Raw genomic sequence first — 20,493 nt, 5'->3', positions numbered from 1 at the left:
AAGGACAAGTGGGAGTCGAGGCAGGGACAGCAATAGACTTTCAGAGTACTCGGCAGGAAGGGGAAGATGACAGACATTTACAGGAGCTTTTAGGGTCCGGGAGGAATTTAGAGTAATAAAAAATCCCAATCGTTTAGTATAAAAGTAATACGCATTTTTGTATACAGGTTTTCCTTACTCACAGCTTTCTCTTTCCACGTATCAGTTGTTATCCTTTGTGATATCAGATATTTTCAATAAAAAAGGCTCTTTAGTACTAGAAATGAAAGGCTAGACCTTTTTTGCTCAACAGTGTACAGTTCTTTAGAGTCTTAGAAGAGATGAAGTATCAGAATAACTTTGATTTCCCTGTAGCAAACGTAGCTATCACTACACCCAATCTGGGCTAGGACCATGAAATAGCACACATCATCTTTGTTTTATGAGACGTGCTCTCCATTCTAAATTAGAGTATATCATTTTCATATGCTATTGTAATATATTCTTTTGACCATGACTTCATGACATCTATACTCATGTATGTATATATACATACATATATATATATATATATGCACTCACACACACACATAAATGTTACGTATTTAGAAAACAACAAATGTATACAGAGAAATTTTATAATTTGTATATAACAAATTTACAGAGAGAGCACTATGGCTTACTTATTAAAAAGGTGAATTTTTCTCCATAGATAACGGTATTAAAATGTATGAAAATGTTTTGTAAATTATAAAGTGCTATACAAATATGAAATATCAGAATATTGAGGATCAGGTATTAGTAGAAATACTTATTTGTACTATTTATTGAAAATATGGTTAAGCTACAAATATTGTCACATCAAAAATACATTGCATGTGGAATATAAACCTAAAATGTGTTAAGGAATAAAGTAATGCCAAGAAGTAGGGAGCATCCAAGGAAACTGATTCTATTGGTACTCAAACACAATTGTTCTAATGTGGAAAATATTAGTGGCAGATAATAACAGTAGGATGTTGGTAATGTGATAATCTAAAGGAAAAAAATTGTATGAAAAACTGGAGGGCATTCAATGCTGAAGCATCAAGAACAATCAGAGAAATATATCCATATGAAAATAGAAGTTGCTCAGGAAGTAATGAGATATAAGAATATTAATAAGGAACTAACATTAAAAATACAAGTAATCAGCCTTCCATCATGAGCAAATCTTTATCACAAGGATAACTTACTTCACCCTTCTGGTAGATATAAGGTAAAAGAAGCTGTATTTCCCCCAAATTAAAGTTTTATACTTTAAAATGATGATATTAGATATCTATCTCCAATATCCATGTATTTGTGGTGAGACAGGTGATCCTGAGCCACATGCAACCCTGAGAAATCTGGCCACAGCCCAGCCGTGGTCCACTGGACCTCTGTTTTCCTTCCATACCAGTAATGTAAATCAGATTTTTCTAGCCCATGTTCATTATCCAGTTGACTGTCAGGCCTCCAAGAGGTGAAAGTACTCTTTCGAGGAAAGAGAAAAGGGGTCGTGAATAAACTACACACAGCTGTCCCCACATGTGCGAGGGCGCTGGGTGATGAGAAGAGTGTCATGCATGGACCCTCAGGACCAAAATATGATACGAATCAAGAGCCTAGAGACAGCCTAATGAACGTCAACAACAAAAAACATCTTAATGAGGCTGTCTCTCTACCTGCCTGTCCAAATGCTTTTCCACCTGTGCAGATCCATTCCTGCCTGTCCAGCTGTTCCCACACCTTATCCCTGCTTACCTCTTCAGCTGTCTCCTGTGCGGGCCCCACTGCTATCCCACCGTTCCCAGATCCTCCCTAGCTGTCCCACTGTTTCTACCCCCCACCAGCCCCAAGCCCTGCCTGTCCGCCTGGCTGTCCCCTCTGTTCCTCCAAAGACCTTTTTACCAGCCCCAATACTGTCCTCCCCGGTCACGTATCTTCCTCACCCCCCAGCCCCAGTAACCACCAGCTTTTCTAGCAGCTTCCCCCGTCTACCAGCCCCAATGCCTTCTGGCCAACCTGACCGTGTGCCCCACCCACCCCGAAGTTCTGTGGTCATCCCTGATCCTGACTCACAGGGCCAGTTATTCTACAAAACTTTCAGACCCAGACATTGCCCCCCACAGCATTGTACTCCAGCCACTCTAATGCCTGCCCTTGTTCGTCGTTCCCTTCCAGCTCGACTGGTTGTATCCCCAGTCCCCATGGAAGCTCTCCCTGCTTTGAAGCCTTCCTGTTTACCCGGTCACCTCCCTCATCAGCCAGCCCCCGCTCTCCCTGATACCAGTCTGGTGCCTGCACATCCCACTATCTTAGATCCTTTCCGGTCAGCCCAGCGGTCTGTTCCACAAACCACAACATTGTCAGATCTGTCCCAGGCCTTTGTAGACCATCCTCTGGCCTCAGTCCCCTGCCATCTGCCTCCCTGTCACTCTCCCTGCTCCTCTTTGTCTCCATCACCTTCCACTTCCACATCCTCTCCATCCATTCTGTCCTCTCCCTTCCTCTCCTCTCCCACTTCTCCATCCTTACCCCCTTCATCCACCCCTCTTTTTTCTTCACCTCTGCATTCAGCTCCCTCACCATATTTGCCTCCAACATGTTTAAATTTTCCCTTTCCAGCCTGTCCTGTTTCTTCCTCCTTTCCCCCCGTGCTTTACTCTCCCTCTCTTCCTGCCTCCCCATCTCCTTTTATTCCTGTTCATCCCCTCAACCCTCCTCCCTGGGGGAAGAAAGTAGAGAAGAGAAGAGAAGCAAGTGGAATAGAGAAGAAAGAAATAGAGAAGAAAAAGTTGAGAGACGTCAACTTTAAAGGTAAATAAATTGAGTTTATCAGATATTTTGTAGATTTAGCAACATTCTGTTTGGGAAGGGTGACTGAAGGGGAAGGAATCTGTAAGAGTAGGAAGCCTACAAGGAAGAGAGAGAAACATACTCCCAGTGCTCAGGGGCTTGCATTAAATACCCTCCCTGTGGTCACAAGAGGGTAGTCAGGAATCTAGGCCCTGACTATTCCATTTGTCCAAATAAAGACATATATGCGTATTGGAGATAGGTATATGGTACATGTGGCCGTGTGTCCTCCAAACATTTTTATCCTCAATGGGGAATAATGCAAGTGAATTGGGAATAAAGCCCTTGGGGTCCATTCCACTGGCTATAATGCAGCAGCAGTCACCTCTTTGATATACTTCCTCCCCATCCCCCTGAAACACTGCTCCTTTGTTCTTTGCTTTTCACTGTGTGCATATGCTGAAATTGAACATGCTGTAAGTTTCCAGAAGATGCAGAATTTTCATAGAAGGTGATGTCACCCACTAATAATTTGTGGGTGCACTCGCACACTAGAAGTAGACCCTGTACTAAAGATACCCTTTCTGTGGCGTGAAAACCATGTTTACATTTGTAAACAAGTGTGTATACTGTCCTCCCTTAAGTAAGACCCAGGCTCCCAAGCCTAGTAAAGTAGGATGGAAATTCCTGCCTCCCCTGACAGGCAATTTTCATATTTTCTGTCTGCTCGAATCCTCAACCAACTTTATTTGGGTTATAGGAATACCTACCAGCTATCACATCGACTCAGAACTAAGGGTAATACATCATATTCTTATCCAGATAGGAATGCTCTTAAAGAACTAAGGACTGACTCTACATATCTATAGGAATTCCTTCTACCTCTATCCCAAACAATAGAGGAATAGCATTTAATAATCAAAGCCGTGAATAATGGGGTATTCCCACGTCAAGGTGGAGTACTTTATTGGCACTATAATCCCACACCCATTTTATTCTGTTGACTGCCTTAAATTCCCCTTCCAGTATCCTTACATGTGATTATCTGAACACACACACACACACACACACACACACCAAACATAAATGTGTCATTTATATATAGAGAGAAACTAACTTTATTTAAATGTACTAAATATTTTTTGTGTATGGTTCACAGAGCTATAGATAATGCCTTGCCTTCATCATTGTCAAAAAATGGTCACAAGCATCAGAAACATCTCTTATCCAAAATCAATTGTGATAAAGAAATGAAGGAAAACAACAGGGCAAACTTGGCTACTAACAAAGATGCGTTCCAGCTTACACTGGAAGAAACTCAGAAACTCCTAGAAGATCAGCATCTAAGCAGTTTGCAAGTATGAAACTATAAATGTTAATATTTTAATATCTAGTAATAATTCTGTCCCATCTCTGCATATTCTACACTAAAGAAAAGTATGCCATTCACCGAGGATAGCACGTGGATGAATCAACACAAATTCATCACAGATACTACAGAAATAATTTTTTAGATTTTTCTACCTTTTGCTCACTTTTCACTCTGCTTTCTCTATTCTTTTGCCATCTCTCATATTTGGAAAAATATGCTTTATGAATGTTATTTTCTGATCAAAAATGAAAGCTATTTTAAGTAAAATATAACATAAGTATCATTGTTAGACACTGGATTATAAAAAGCATCCTTAAAATTTATAATACATGTGGACATTAGGTTCTTAATGAAAATATGTCGCAATTAGCTAGAAATGGCATTTCTGTTCTAGCTCTCTGATCAGGCATTCACTTTGTTTTCTTTCCCCACAAATGAGTATGAGTTTCAGCTCATTTTCTTGAAATGTTTGCGCACTTTATTTTTCATGAGTAACTACACACCTTTATGAGATTCTTAATAGGCTGGTATCAAGATTAAATTCATAACCTTGGCCTGATTTATCCAATAACTAACCAATTGTGACAAAGCTGAAAAACAGCAAAGCAGGAGACTTCTGGCTATGATGAAATGCCTTCCTGCTGTAAACAACCATAATTCTGAATAAAGTATCTGAAACAGCTGTGTCTAGACATTAACCAACAGGCACTATCAGTTGTGATCTCAAAAACAGGTGAACAAATGAGAGGAGCCCTATACTCACTTAGGCTTTTTATCTGGACATATTCTCTGGATGAGCCTCAAAAAAATCCACAGCTAACCCACTCTCTGTCTCTTAAAGACTAAAATCTAGTCAGACAACATAAGGTCCATGATGCCCAATATTCCATCAAAACTTACCAGACACGTAAAAAAAAAAAAAAAAAAAAATAGGGCCCATAACCAGGAGAGAAATTAGTCAGTATAATCAGTTACACAGAGGGCAGAGATGAAAGATTAACAGGCAGGGAATTTAAAACCGTTTTTGTAAATATTTTTAGGGAATTAAAGTAAAAATGATTCTGTTGGAAAAAGATATTTTTTAAAGAACCAAATAGACCTTCTAGATCTGAAAAATATTTGAAATGAAAATTTCACTGGGTGGATTTAACAGTGCAAGCATTACAGACAAAAAAAAAAAAAAAAAATCAGTGGCCTTGAATACATGGCAGTAGAAATGATCCATATCGAAGCATTGTAAGAAAAAAGACGGGAAAAAAATGAACAGAATCTTGAGATGACATCAAGCAGTCTAACATACATTTAATTAAAATCCCAGAGTATTAAAACAAATAATGGCTGAAAATGTCTCAAAGTTGGCAAAACTGTAAATCCTCAGATCCAAATAGCTCAGCAAGCTCCCCAAAGGAGAAGTATGCACACGTGTACACACTCACACACACCCTGCAAAGGCGCATCAACATTCAGTGCAGCTACACAACACAGGGAATGTAGTCAGTGGTGTGATAGCTGTGTGTGGGGACTGGGGCGGCCACACTGGTGGTGAGCACGGCATCACATACAGATTTGTGGACTGTGTTGTACACCTGAAACTAATGTAACATTGTATGTGTCAACTGTACCCATTTAAAAAATTATTTTGAAAAATTTACCTAGAGAGAGAAAAAGATCCACCTACACATGTGGGTGAACAAAGACAAGACAGACCACATTAACTGTAGGACAGAAGGCAGCAAAGCATTTTTAAAGTTCTGAGAAAGAACAGAAAACTTCCAACCTAGAATCCCATATCCAGCTAACAATATCCTTCTAGAACAAAGGCAAAATAGGCATCTTAAACAAGCTGAACACCACTGTGCTATACCAGCATCTGAGCTAGAAGAAATGCCACTGGAAGTTTTTCAGGCAGAAGGAAAATGATACCAGATGAGAACTCAGTTCTGTAGTGACAGCAGATTAATGGTGGGTAGTGGTGGACAGGTACGGACTTTCACTGTTAGATATGGTGGGTCTGGGTGAATAGTTCGTTAAAATCCATCAAACTATATACATTTAAAATGCATTTAGTAGATAAGTTTACCTCAATAAGGTTGATTTTAAAACTAAAACACAAAAATACTGAAAGACAACAATAAATTAGTACAGTTACATCAGTAACTTACAAGCAGAAGTTGAAGCTGATCATAGGTTTCATTTCTTAGGTATGAGAAAAAATCTGGGGGAAAAAAGTAGTTTAGTGAAATCAGAAATCACTAAACTTCTTTCCAGGTGCTTTGGGATATGAGGCCATCAGAGACCTATGACAACAGAAATCTTAGAGCCATGAATATCACACATACATCTAGAAAGACCCTCAAACCCAGATTTCTACATCTTATTACATGTAAACTCAAAGGAAGCCCTCCTGGGTTTCCTTATCATTATCTATTAAAACAGCTCATCTGCAGAAACAGGCAGTGAAGGACCTAAGCTCTGTTTTGTTCTCCCGATTAGGCTAGTGACCGACCATCGCTTTAAAAAGACCCCATAGTCCTGAAGGATGTGAGAAGTAGGTGGTAAACGCTAGGAATATCAGACTCTCATGAATCTTTTTCAAAACTTACTTCATGATAATATATCAATAAGCATCAACTATACAAACTAAAATATTTTTATTCTGTATTCAGTTTCCTGGGTTTCTTCATTTATTTAATGGGCTAGAAAAATAGTATATTTTTGTTTAGGATCAGAATATTTAAATTTTCTAAAATTCATGAAAAATCTTTGAGGACAATAATTTCCTTTTGAGTCCATTTAACTTTTTGACTAGGATTTATAATCTAAAATCCTCTTGAATATATTTATTGATATGTGATACAGATCAGTACATTCTAGGTATATGTGAGAAATTAGAAATATCTTTAAACATATACCATACTTTGAAGTAATCATGAAATTTATTAAAGACTGATAAGTTCCATTAAATTCCATTGAAATAGTGATGAGAATGTCTATGAAATTCATAGAAATTATTACTGTTTTAAGTCTCAGAAAAGGAGTCAATAAAATCCAGAATTCTCAATTCTACATCCACATTAGAATTACCTGGGGAACTTTAAAACAAAAATATCAATACATGAGCCCCATACCAGTCTTAAAGCAGCAGGACCCAGGCCTAGTTATTTCTACGAAGCTCCTTATGTGATTGCACTATGCAGCCGGAGTGGAGAACTCGACTGTATAGGCCACAAGATTAACTGTTCTACAAAGATGTAGCCCTACCTACAGGAAGCTCACGTTAGGGTCACAGAACTTTAGGGATCTCATGCAAATCCAGTGAAGGTTTCAGGGGAAAAAATACCATTTGTAAATAACTGTTTTTCAGAATTTTCAGTTGCTGTTACGAAACTTTCAAGAAACGCACTACTCCAAATGGAATAGCAATAGCAAAATTATTTTCTAAGCTAGAACTGTGACTAGAATAATTAGGTAGTTAGTTCAGGCGTAGAAATTAAAGCAAACACACTTTATCGTAAGTCTTTGTTGGCTCCCTCTTTTTCACTCTGAGGACTACTCCAGGGATATAGACTATTTATATACTTACAGTGTCTGTAGTCATTATTTTATATGCCAAGGACAATAGGTCTAAGTAACAGTGGGGTGTTGAATCATTAATTTTGGCATTTGAAAAGTTCTAAGCTATGGAACAATGGGTTTTTTTTTCTTTCAGAAATTTTGTGATGAAGTTAATCAAATAACAAACTCTGAAACCCTCTCAAGTATAGACAGTCTCGAGGCTGGGGAACATGAAGAGATATATTTAACAATTAACAAGGAGCTTTCCGCATCAAACCAGCAAAATTCTGTTTCTCTCAAATCAGTAAATCTACAATCAACAGATCTAAGCTGCTTTGATGAAGATAAACTGTCACTCTCTAAAACTCAACATATAAATAATTGGCTCATAAATGTACATGATCCAGATACTCGGACTGTCACTCCTTTCTCAGATATTTTAAGTAAACCTCACGTTCTATCTTCTCGTGAACGTTTTAACGGTACAGAACAAAATCCACCTGTGGAAAGAGTCGCAAATACTGCTAATAATTCAGTAACCTTTGTGTATAGTCCTCCCGTATGTGTACAAGATGGAAAAAACGAAGAGGTCTCCAAAACCAGCGCTGTGAGAACAACTCAATCCTCTTCTGGAGTGTTCGGAAGAGAGAGACCCTCTGTTACTGAGAGCCCGGCATTTAAGTTCAGCAGGTTCTCTAACCGCACCACTCCAGACTCCCTAACACAGGAAACGGCTGCATCTACAGAGCAAGGGAAAAATTCCGAATTAATACAGGAAAATAGAACTACTTCAGTTCCTACTTCATTTGTCCCCACAGCGACACCTTTGTTTTTGCCTAATACGCAATCAGCTAGGCCCCTACCAAACAGCAGCCTACATATAAAAGAAATCGACGCAGTGCAGTGTTCTGATAAGTTAGGAGAATTGAAAAATGTAACAGATGAGAAGATAAAATATTTTAATTGTAATAAGGAAGACTGGCCTTTATTTTCAGATGATTTTCAAGTTGCCTATATACCTCACAACTCTGATTCAAAAGATAGAAAACAAAAAATAGCGGAAACAACATCAGTGTCTAACGTAATCTCTAACTGTGACTTAGTCGGTCAGCACAAGAAAATGAAATACAACATTCATGAGAGAAACGGTGTAAGGTTTCTTAAAAGTATTTTAAAAAAAGAATCTAAATACGAACACGATTGTTTTAAGGCACTAGTTATAAACCGAAGCTTTAAGTTCGGAAATCAAAGAGCAGCAGCTATCAGAGATAGTATTGAATTAACAAAAGAAAAAGGTACAGAAATTCCAAAGCCTATTAAAAAACTGAGGTGGTTTGATGAAACCGGAGATACAGAAAAAACTGCTGCGGATACTCATTCATTGAAGAAGAGAACAGAACTATCTCAACAGTGGTCTCAACCATTCCACGTTCAGACTAAAAGTGGTGCTGCCAGCAACATCATTAACGCTCCTGCCTGTCCTGTGAATTCTGCTGAGGGAACAAAGCCCACGGAGGGCTCTATCTCTGAAAAGGCCGCTGCTTTAGGAGAACCTGGGACAGACCGTGCGCCTCGGAGCTGTCTCATACCTTCAGGTTATGATGTTGCTAAACAAGCGTGGCCAGCCTCAGAAAAAGAGGAAAGCCAAGCCCCTACACCTAGTGGTAATTCTAAAGCTCAGAAAGCTCACCCACGAAGAGGTGGCGCAAAAGTCGTGAGGAGAACAAGATGTGCTCAAGCCCAGGCACACTCTGCGTGTACCAGCAGAAAAGGCACTGTCGTTCGGCCACAGTCCACAAGCAAAGCCGACGCATTTTTACCAGCTCGGGGTAGACTGACTGTGCCTCATCCTCCCCCTAAGTCTCCGTCGCATATGAGGGGTGGTAAAGATACACAGGTGTCTCAGTGTCCATCAGTAACGCTTGAAAATTCTCAAAACGTCATGACACAAAACTATTTTAATTCACAACCTGTGCTTCCAACAGAACACAGGTTAAATGAATGGAATCAAGAAAGTAGTTTTCCGCCCTCAGATGTTTGCTCTGAATTAGCCACTACGATGCCTTCTCTGCCATACTGTTCTCCTGAGTGCCGAACTTTAGCAAAAATACATCTTTCAAATGGCATGCAAACGGTTGCCCAGCAAGGTGGGGTGTTTCACTGCACTCACAGATGTCCTGTTTATGAAGAAAGTCATCACACTGTGACTCTTAGAACTACTAAAGAAGAATCTGTTCCCTTGTGGAAAAGACGAAATAATATCCTAGGTCAAAATGAAAAGGCTGCTGGTAAGAAAAAAACTTAGATATTTTTATAGATAAAGCGTTCAGCTTTTAAATTCATGTGAAATTTTTCTCACTGAGGTATGGCTGTGTACACCCTGTAGATATAATATTAAATAATAACTTAGCCTTATAAAAATAACTAATCTCATGAGGCACCTGGGTGGTTCAGTCGGTTAAGCATCTGACTTCAGCTCAGGTCATAATCTCACGGTCTGTGGGTTCAAGCCCCATGGCGGGCTCTGTGGTGACATCTCGGAGCCTGGAGCCTATTTCAGATTCTGTGTCTCCCTCTCTCTCTCTCTGCCCCTCCCCTACTCATGCTGTCTCTCTCAAAAATAAACATTTTTAAGAAAAATGTTTAAAAGTAAATACAAATTACTAATCTCCCTTAATATTCTATCCTTGTCTATCTAGCTGAAGCTTTTAAGAGAATGACCCAACCTTTGCTCAACTAAAATTAGAAACTTTTCCCAGCCTCCGTTTTTTTCTGTGACTTTTCTTGTTAGTTTAAAGGAGGGAAAACAAAGAACACGGTCCAATTTTTATCCCATATCTTTCTGTCATTACATTACCCCAGTATTATAGTCAAAATTTCTGTCAAAATAAGCACAGTGAAAAATATTGTAAATAGGTAAATAAATGTGGTTGTGATACTTTCTTTCATTTTTCTTTAAAATGTTAAATTGAATAGTTACAAGCTAATCATAGGTGGCGTTTGACCTTCCCACTCCCTTTCCAAAAGAGCGGCTGCTCTACTTTTAGATGTCATGTATGCTGGGTTACATATGGGGGAATGATAGCATTCCTTTATACATTTTTGAAAATCAGTTCCCTATAAAATGCCATCACCCTTAGTAGCTGGTTAACTCCTGGTGAAGCTATTTTCCTCTGGAGGAATGGACTAGAAGCCCATAAATTTGCCTACCAGTAGTAATCAGTTGCCTATTGAGAAATAGATAAGACTTGGGAAAAAGTCAGAAAAGCAATTCTTTCCTTTTCCCAAAGGTATGACTAAATACTAAGATGATGTAAAGAGGGAGTCAGTTTAAATTTTAATATTCAAACTCTTCTATAATTAGACTGTGAGATTTTAAGGACAGAGGGCTTTTATTGTAATTCATTACATGGTGCTTGGTCATCACCCAAATTTTTCTTAAATTGATGGACACAAGTCATATCAGCTAAATGCAAAGACTCCAATCTAAAAATCTTCAGTAGTTATCTATAAAAACCTAAATTGTTTTTTTCATTTTATTTTCTTCTCATTAGGACAAGTGCCCTCCTTCATTCCCATCCCCTGTTGCCCCAACCCTCACCCTCACTTCCCCTCTGGTGACCCCCAGTGTGTTCTGTGTAGTTCAGAGTCTGGTTCTTGGCAAAAACCTACATTGTTTTAAGTTATTTTCCTCACTAAAGATTTTATTCTCTTTTTATCTAGTCATTATACAACGTGACTTTAGTTTTCACCCTACTTCTCCCCCCCAGAAAAGATGAAAGCTTTATATTTATTGGATTTTCTAAAGTAATGATAAATTAATTATAATGGTTACTTTTTTGAGTTCCTACTCTGTGCCAGTTATAGTGCTAAGTGTACACTTCATGCCTCATTTAAGCCTCACAATAAGCCTGATAAATAAGTATTTTTTAAAACCCCATTTTGCAAAAAGGAAATTGAATTGCCCAAGGTCAAAAGCTAATAAATACCAAAGTTAGCATTTCACTCCAAATACCTGTGGCTCCAAGTCCCGGGCATTTTGTACTAAAACTGTATAATAAATGTAGGTATTAAGCAAACATCATCTTTCAGAGCCTGAGCTGATCAGGAAAAATATAAGGAAACATAATTTCCCAACAACTTAAGCATGGAAGAGTAGCATATTAAAATGATGTTCTCATTCTCAGATGAATGAATATAATGTATGTTCATCTGGAGAAGCCAATATGTTTCTAACATTTAATCGTAGAGGTAGTTCTTCAGGGTAGTTGAGCAGGAACACTGGAAAATATAATGAATTTTAACAGTTTTAGTCCTGCTTTTTTTTTTTTAATATTTTTTAATGTTTATTTATTTTTGACAGAGAGAGAGAGAGAGAGAGAGAGACAGAGTGTAAGAAGGTGAGGGGCAGAGAGAGAGGGAGACACAGAATCTGAAACAGGCTCCAGGCTGCGAACTGTCAGCACAGAGTCTGACGCGTAGCTTGAACCCACGAACCGTGAGATCATGACCTGAGCTGAAGTCAGACACTTAACCAACTGAGCCACCCAGGCACCCCATTTTTAGTCCTGCTTTTAATATTTCTTTTTAATTTTTCTTGACCTGGAGATCAAGTCACATGCCCTATTGACTGAGTCAGCCAGGTACTCCTTTTTAAAAAAATTTTTTATCAGGCAGGCCTGTTTTTAAAGAGATACAAATACTCAAACTGTTGTGTGTTTTTCGTATGTAATCATACTCAGAAAATCCAGTACTAACAATGCTAAATACGTGGTTTGTCCAAACTATCTAAATATTAAACATTTCAAGTGAACCCTTTACTGTATGGAATTAGCAAAATGACCCATACCTCACACCATACACACAATCCCAGATGGACTATAGATATAAATAAGGAAAGTGAAACAGGAAATAACGTAGGGAATATGTTTATGACTTTAGGGTGGGCAAAGATTTATGTGAACATAAAAAACACCATTAAGGGGAAGATTGACAAATTGTACGTTAAAATTACAAATTTTTTTCATCCAAAAGCACCGGTAAGATAATGGAAAGGTAAACCACAGAGAGATGTTGGCAGTGCCTAATACCAAGAAAGAGCTCATATCCAGAATATATGAAGAATTCTTATAGGTGATAAGAAAAAGACAACCCAACTGTATCAGTCAGGGTTCAACCAAAGAAGCAGGTCCAGTGAGATGTATTCACCTTTATTGCAAGGGAGTGGCTTCCATGAGTATGAGAGCTGGCAAGTTTGACATTTTTAGGGCAGGCCAAGAGGACGGGCAAGCCAGAGCTCACAGGGATGCACTGAAAGTTGTGGTCCAAAGGCTGAACTTTGTATTCTCTCAAGGAAGCCTCAGTCCTGCTTTTTAAGACCTTTGAACTGATTGAATCAGACGCACACAGATTATCCAAGGTAATCCCCCTTACTTAAAGCAAATTGATTGACCTAAAACCATCTATAGAATACCTGCACAGCAACACCTACAATAGTATTTGACTGAACAATGGGACTGTAAACTAGGTGGTACATCAGAAAGACCAGCACACCCATTTTTTAAAACAAAATATTTAAATAAGATTTTCAGGGGCACCTGGGTGGCTTGGTTAAGCAGCTGACTCTTGATTTTGGCTCGGGTCGTGATCTTGTGGTTGTGAGATTGAGCCCTGTGCCAGGCTCAGTGCTGGGTGTGGAGCCTGCTTGGGATATTACGTCTCTCTCTCTCTCAAAATAATAATAATAATAATTAATAGTAATAATATGTTTTTCATATAGGAGGATAGCCAAAAGGTCAATAAACATGATAAGATCTCAGGCTCAGTCCTCAGGAAAATCCACATTAAAACAATTAGATACAACTACGTACAGCAGCATGGCTGAAATTAAAAAGATCCAATACTAAGTGTTGACAAAGATGTGACACACCTAGAAACTCTCATATCTGCTAAAGTTAAATTCAATTAACCTTGAACAACACAGATTTGAACTGCACCGGCCCACTTACAAGCGGATGTCTGCAGCACAGGACTGTAAATGTATTTTCTCTTATGATTTTCGTATCGTTTTCTTTTCTGTAGTTGACTTTACTGTGAGAATACAGCATATAATATGTATGACTTACAAGATACGTGTTCATCTAGTGTTTCTGTTATCAATGAGACTTCTTTGTTAGCAGTAGGCTCTTCGTTCAGTTGTGAGGGAGCCAAACATTGCAGAGTTTTGGCCACACAGAGGTCTGAGTTGTTCAAGGGTCAACTGTGATGGGCATGTCCTATAACCCCACAATTCCAGTCTGACAGAAAAAGACATGTCCACGAGCTGTATAGCCAGGACCTGAAATTACCTCAGAAGTCCTTTAACACTGATACAGAAAGAAAATGAAATCACATCACTCATTCCATGAAACACCACAATGAATGAAAATCGGGGAGCCACTGCTAGGAAACAGTAACATAGATGAGTCTCACGCCATAATACTGTGCAAAAGAAGCCAGTCACAAAAACACACATTCCATTTCTATCAGGTTTATATTCATCTTCTATCAAGAACAAGCAAATCTCTGGTGGGGGGCGGTATGTGAAAACAGGGAAAGAGGGACGCTTTCTCAGTGCTGGTTTTACTTCTTTTTGATTCGGATGGCTGTGCAATCTGGGTGTTTATATGGGATCTGTATACCCACAATTTGTACACATTTCTACAAGCAGTTTTACTTGCATTTCTTCAAAAGCCAAATGATGTCAGCATATAAATCCTGTGAAATATGATTTCAAACAGGATGCATTTTTTTTTCCTTTTCCAGGTAGTATCAAGAATATCTTCAAAGAATAAGAAATGTGATTACTAAAAAGAACCAAAGATACAATTGAGTTTAACTCCTACATTTTATGGATAAGGACATTGATACACATTATAAGTGAAATTATAGCCTGAGATAACATAGCTAGATTAAAGCAGAGGCAGGATTTTGTATTACAGCCCTAGTGTTCTTACCTTACAGTACATCTAGTTTTCATGAGATCAGAAGTTTTTTTTTAATGTTTATTTATTTTTGAGACAGAGAGAAAGACAGAGTGCAAGTGGCGACGGGGCAGAGAGAGAGAGAGGAAAACAAAGAATCCAAAGTGGGCTCCAGGCTCTGAGCTGTCAGCACAGAGCCCGACACAGGGCTCAAACTCACAACCCGTAAGATCATGACCTAAGCCAAAGTCGGACACTTAACCAACTGAGCCACTCAGGCGCCCATGATGAGATCAGAAATTTTTTTTTTTAATGTTTATTTTTGAGAGAGAGAGACAGAGCGTGATCAGAGAGAGGGAGACACAGAATCCGAAGGAGGCTCCAGACTCTGAGCTGTCAGCACAGTGCCTGATGTGGGGCTCGAACTCACAAAACATGAGATCATGACCTGAGCCGAAGTCGGATGCTCACCTGACAGCTACCCAGGCACCCTGAGATCAGAAATTTAATCAGAGACCCTGAAGCAAATTATTCTAGGTAAGGATTAGATAGTGTGCTGGTCACTATTCCAGGCACTTTACATATGGAGACAAATTTAATTCTCACAATAACTCTATGAGGTAAATAATATAACTTCCATTTTATAAAAGAGGAAACTGAGGCAGAGGGCTAATAACTTGTGTAAGGGACATTGCTAGGCTAAATGGCATAGTCAGGATTAAAATGGAGGCATTCTGTCTCTAGCATCTATGCTCTTAACTACTTAGCTATTGTGCTTGTTTAAAAAAAAAAAAAAAAACACAACTCAGGGGCCTGGGTGGCTCAGTCAGTTAAACTTTAGACTCTTAATTTGGGCTCAGGTCATGACCTCACAGTTCCTGGGTTCAAGCCCTGTGTCAGGCTCTGCACTGACAGCACGGAGCCTGCTTGGGATTCTCTTTCTCCCCCTATCTCCCATCCCTCCCTCCCTCCCTCCCTCCCTCTCTCTCTCTCTCTCTCTCTCTCTCTCTCAAAAAATAAATAAACTTTTAAAAAATAAATAAAATGCCTTAAAAGGCATAATTCTATGGAACTTTCAACTAACCTTATTGTGGTAATCATTTTGCAGTATATGTGTGTATGCAATCATCAAATTGTATGCCTTAAATTTACATAATTTATATATCAATGCCATGTCAATGAAGCTGGAAAATCAAAAACTAATTTTTATTGTATTTTTTACTTGAATTCCAGTATAGTTAACATACAGTGTTATGTTAGTTTCAAGTGTACTGTATAGTGATTCAGCCATTCCATACATTACTCAGTGTTAATCACGTTAAGTGCTGCTTCATTATTAGTGTATAGAAATGCAACAGACTTCTGCATATTAATTTTGTATCCCGTGACCTTACAGAAATAATTTATCAGGACTAGTTTTTTGGTGGAGTCTTTATGACTTTCTATGTATATAATATGTCATCTGCAAATACTGAAAATACTACTCCTTCCTTACTGATTTGGATGCCTTTTATTTCTTTTTGTTGTCTAATTGCTGTGACTAGGGCTTCCAGTACTCTGTGGAAGGCTGTCCATTTTCCATCGCTTTTCTTGTACCTGACCTCAGGAAAATCTGGTTTTTGTCCTTGTGTATGATGTTGCTGTGGGTTGTTCATACATGGCCTTTATTAGTTTCTATCCTTTCTCTTGTTGATGGTGATGTATCACAGTGATTGATTTGCGAATATTGAACCACCCTTGCATCCTGGGAATAAATCCCACTCGATCCCGGTGAGTGATTTTTTTAATGTATTGTTGGATTCAGTTTGCTAATATTTTGTTGAGGAATTTCGAATCTGTGTTCATCAGAGATATTGGCTTATAGTTCTCTTTATTTTTTCAGTACCTTTCTCTGGTATTGGTTTCAGGGTAATGCTGGCCTCATAGAATGAATTTGGAAGTTTTCCTTCCTCTTCTATATTTTGGAATAGTTTGAGAAGAATAGTTATTAACTCTTCTTTAAATGTTTAGAAGAATTCACCTATGAAGCTATCTAGTCCAGCTATTTTGTTTGTTGGAAGTTTTCTGATTACTGATACCATTTCATTGCTGATAATGTGTCTGTTCAAACTTTCTATTTTTTCCTGCTTCAACTTTGGTAGGTTATATGTTTCTAGGAGTTTATCCTTTTCTTTTAGGTTGTCCAATTTATTGACATAATAATTTTTCATACTATTTTACAATCATTTGTATTTCTGTGGTTTCTGTAGTTATTTCTCCTTGTCCATTTCTGACTTTGGTTTATTTGAACCTTCTTTTCCTTTTTATTTATGAGCCTGGCTAGAAGTTTATCAATTTTATTGATTTTTTTCAAAGAACCAGATCCTGGCTTCATTGCTCTGTCCTATTGTTTTTATTGTTTATATGCCATTTATTTCTGCTCTAATCTTCATTATTTCCTTCTTTCTGCTGTTTGGGGGTTTTGTTTGTTCTTTTTCTAGCTCCTATAGGTGTAAGGTTAGGTTGTTTATTTGAGATTTTTCTCGCTTCTTGAGGTAGGCCTGTACTACTATAAACTTCCCCCTTAAAACCACTTCTGCTGCATCCCAAAGATTTTAGATAGTTGTGTTTTCATTTTCATTGGTCTCCCTGTAATTTTTATTTCCTCTTTGATTTCTTGGTTCACCCATTCATTGTTTAGTATTTGTGTTCTTTCCAGAGTTCTTCTTCTGATTGATTTCTAATTTCCTAGGGTTGTGGTCAGAAAAGATACATGGTATGATTTCAGTCTTTTTTAATTTGTTGAGTCTTGTTTTATGGCCCAGTAGGTTATCTACACTGAGAACGTTCCATGTGGACTTGAAAAAAATGTGTATTCTGTTTTAGGATGAAATTTTCTGAATACACTGTTAAATTCATCTGATCCCATGTATCATTCAAAGCCACTGTTTCCTTGTGATTTTCTGTTTGGTGTAAGTGAGGTTTTAAAGTCCTATGATTATTGTATTACTATCGATTGGTTCCTTTATGTTTGTTATTAACTGTTTTATGTATTGGGGTGCTTCCATGTTGGATGCATACATATTTACAATTGTTATATCTTCTTGTTGGATTGTTTCCTTTATGATTATACAGTGTCATTCTTTGTCTCTTGTTACAACCTTTGTTTTAAAGTCCAGTTTGTCCATGTAAGTATTGCTACTCTCGGCTTTCTTTTTACTTTCATTTGTATGGTAAATGTCTTCCATCCCTTCACTTTCAATCCGCAGATGTCTTTAGGTCTGAAAGGAGTATCTTGCAGGCATATAGATATAGATATATCTAGCAGGCATATAGATGAGTCTTGTTTTTTGTTTTTTTTTTTTTTTATCCACTCTGTCTCCCTGTTTATTTTGATTGGAGCATTTAGTCCATTTACACTCAAAGTAATTATTGATAGGTATGTAGTTACTGCCATTTTGTTAAGTTTTTTATGGGTTTTTTGCAGTTCTTCTGCGTTCCTTTCTTGCTGTCTTCACCCACAGTTTGCTGGCTTTTTTTAGCAATATACTTGGATTCCTTTCTCTTAATTCTTGGTGTATCTGTAACTGGTTTATAATTTATGGTTACCATTAGGTTCGTATCTAACAAATTCTGCATATAGCAGTCTATATTGAGTTGATTGTCACTTAAGTTTCAACCCATTTTTTTCACTCCTCTGCCCTCCACATTTTAGGTATATGGTGTCATACTTTACATCCTTTTATTTTATGAATCCCATGACTGATTTTTTACAGATATACTTACTTTTACTGCTTTTGTGCTTCCTATTTTATTTACTCCTACTTATGGTATTTCCTTTCTGTTCAAAGAGTCCCTGTAACATTTTCTTGTAGGGCTGGTTTCATGGTAATTAAGTCCTTTAACTTTTGTTTGTCTGGAAAACTCTTTATCTCTCCTTCTATTCTGAATGATAGCCTTCCTGGATAGAGTATTGTTGGTTGCAGGTTTTTCCTTTCAGCACTCTGAATATATCCTTTCACTACTTTCTGGCCTGCCAAGTTTCTGCTGAAAAATCAGCTGATAGCCCTTTGGGATTTCCCTTGTATGTAACTGTCTTCTTTTCTCTTGCTGGTTTTAAAATTCTCTGACTCTACTTTTTGCCATTTTAATTACTATGTGTCTTGGTGTGGACCTCCTTGGGTTGGTTTTGTTGGGGGCTCTCTTTGCCTCCCGGATCTGGATTTGTTTTTCCTTTCCCAGCTTCGGGAAATTTTCAGCTACTATATTCTTCAAACAAATTTTCCATCCCCTTTTCTTTCTCTTCTCCTCCTGAGATCCCTATAATGCAAATGTTACTATGCTTGATGGTGTCACTGAGTTCCCTGAGTCTATTTTCATTTATTATTATTTTTCCTTCTCTCTGTCTCTTGTTCACTTTCACTGCTTTCCATTCCTCTGTCCTTCAGGCTGCTGATTCATTCTTCTGCTTCCTCTACTATTCCTTCCATCCAGTGTGTTTTTAATTTCATTTATTCAGTTCTTCATGGATTGGCTCTTTTTTGTTTTCTATCTCTTTGTTAAGGGTCTTATCAAAGTCTTCCACTCTTTGCTTGAGTCTCATGAGTATCTTTATGACCATTACTTTAAATTATCTATCAGAAAAATTACTTATCTCTGTTTTGCTTAGCTCTCGTACTGTGAATTTTTCCTGCTCTTCCACTTAGAACATATTCCTCTGTCTCCTCATCTTGTCTGTGTGTCTGTTTCTGTGTGTTAGGAAAGTCAGCTCCATCTCCTGCTCTTGAAAGTAGTGTCCTTATGAAGGAGAGAACTTTCCATGTCCTGCCGTGCTGTCCCCTGTTCCCCAGAACCTGGCCCTTCAGGGGCATGTCCTGTATGTGATGTGCACCCTCCTGTGGTGGCTGAGCTCCCTCTGCCTTAAGTCCAGTTGTCCGCACAGGGTGTCTTTGCCTGTTGTGGGCAGGGTTTTGTCCCTGGGCTGTTTGTGGGCCAGTCTGGGGCCACCTTGGGTTTGAGTTGAGTCAGAGCAGGGGTTTGCCAGAGATGCAGTAGCACCGGCCTTGTGCTTATTGCTCCCTGAGAAGTTTGTTGGTGAGCAGGGCCTGCCGTCAGACCAGATGTCTGCCCCCCCCCCCCCACTACCGCAGCCAGTTGGGACCCGTGTGTGTGGTTGTCTTCCCCTCCCCCTGGGGCAGGACTCATTTTGGAGTGGCACTGGCCCTTGTCGGGGCTGCTTGCGCCCCTCCAGGCTTGCAGCCCCGGTTTGGATGAGCTCTGGACCCCAGGGGAACACGGAGGCAGGGCAGGCAGTATTAGCAAGGTTTGCATTAGTGCTGTGTAGAAGGGGACCTGTAGCTGCCAGGACAGAGGCAGGCCGGGCTGCGGGGACTGGATCCCCAGCAGCACACAGGGCAGGACACGGGGTTAGGAAGGTTTGTGGAGTCTGCTGAGGGAGGAGACCTAGAATCAAGGCCTGGCTGGCAGAGCTGTGAGCAAGTCAGGTAGTGAATGTAGGCCCTGTGCTGGTCCCCTCAGGTGGCCATGTGTTTTGCTGGGGGCATGGGGAGGGGGAAGCAGGGGACTCCTGGAGGGAATCACTCCCTCCCCCCTGGAGGGATACTGGGAATGATCCCTGCCCCTCAGCACTTGCCCTGAGATGACTAAACACATCTCCATCCTGTGTGCCCGAGGTGTTTTTCAAATTGCTACCTGTGCTGTCTCTTTAAGGGTGCAGACTCCGTTTCCTCCCACCTTCCCAACTCTCTGAGCCCACTGATTGTAAGAACTCATAAAATTCGGCCCCCTCTGGTTTTCAAAGTCAAA

General features: G+C 39.1%; 1 protein-coding gene across 10 annotated transcripts in view; it reads left to right on the top strand.

Moving 5' to 3' along the window:
- The window catches only part of CEP126 (centrosomal protein 126), a 102,640-nt gene that overhangs the window by 49,875 nt on the left and 32,272 nt on the right, over window positions 1-20,493 (top strand). For 7 of the 10 annotated variants that reach the window (XM_053900591.1, XM_053900589.1, XM_053900587.1 and 4 more), the window contains exons 5-6: window positions 3,959-4,157; window positions 7,881-10,014. In XM_053900591.1, the coding sequence (XP_053756566.1) occupies window positions 3,959-4,157; window positions 7,881-10,014 (2,333 nt within the window). Of the gene's footprint in view, window positions 1-1,717; window positions 2,821-3,958; window positions 4,158-7,880; window positions 10,015-20,493 lie in introns of all 10 variants that reach the window. The other 3 variants (XM_053900592.1, XM_053900594.1, XM_053900593.1) reach the window with 3 other exon arrangements.

This window comes from Panthera pardus, unplaced genomic scaffold (assembly GCF_024362965.1).
Source record: "Panthera pardus isolate Hobbes unplaced genomic scaffold, ASM2436296v1 HiC_scaffold_12, whole genome shotgun sequence".
Lineage (NCBI taxonomy): Eukaryota > Metazoa > Chordata > Mammalia > Carnivora > Felidae > Panthera > Panthera pardus.
The sequence above is the reverse complement of the archived record's forward strand: the minus strand, read 5'-3'. Positions and strand labels throughout refer to the sequence as shown.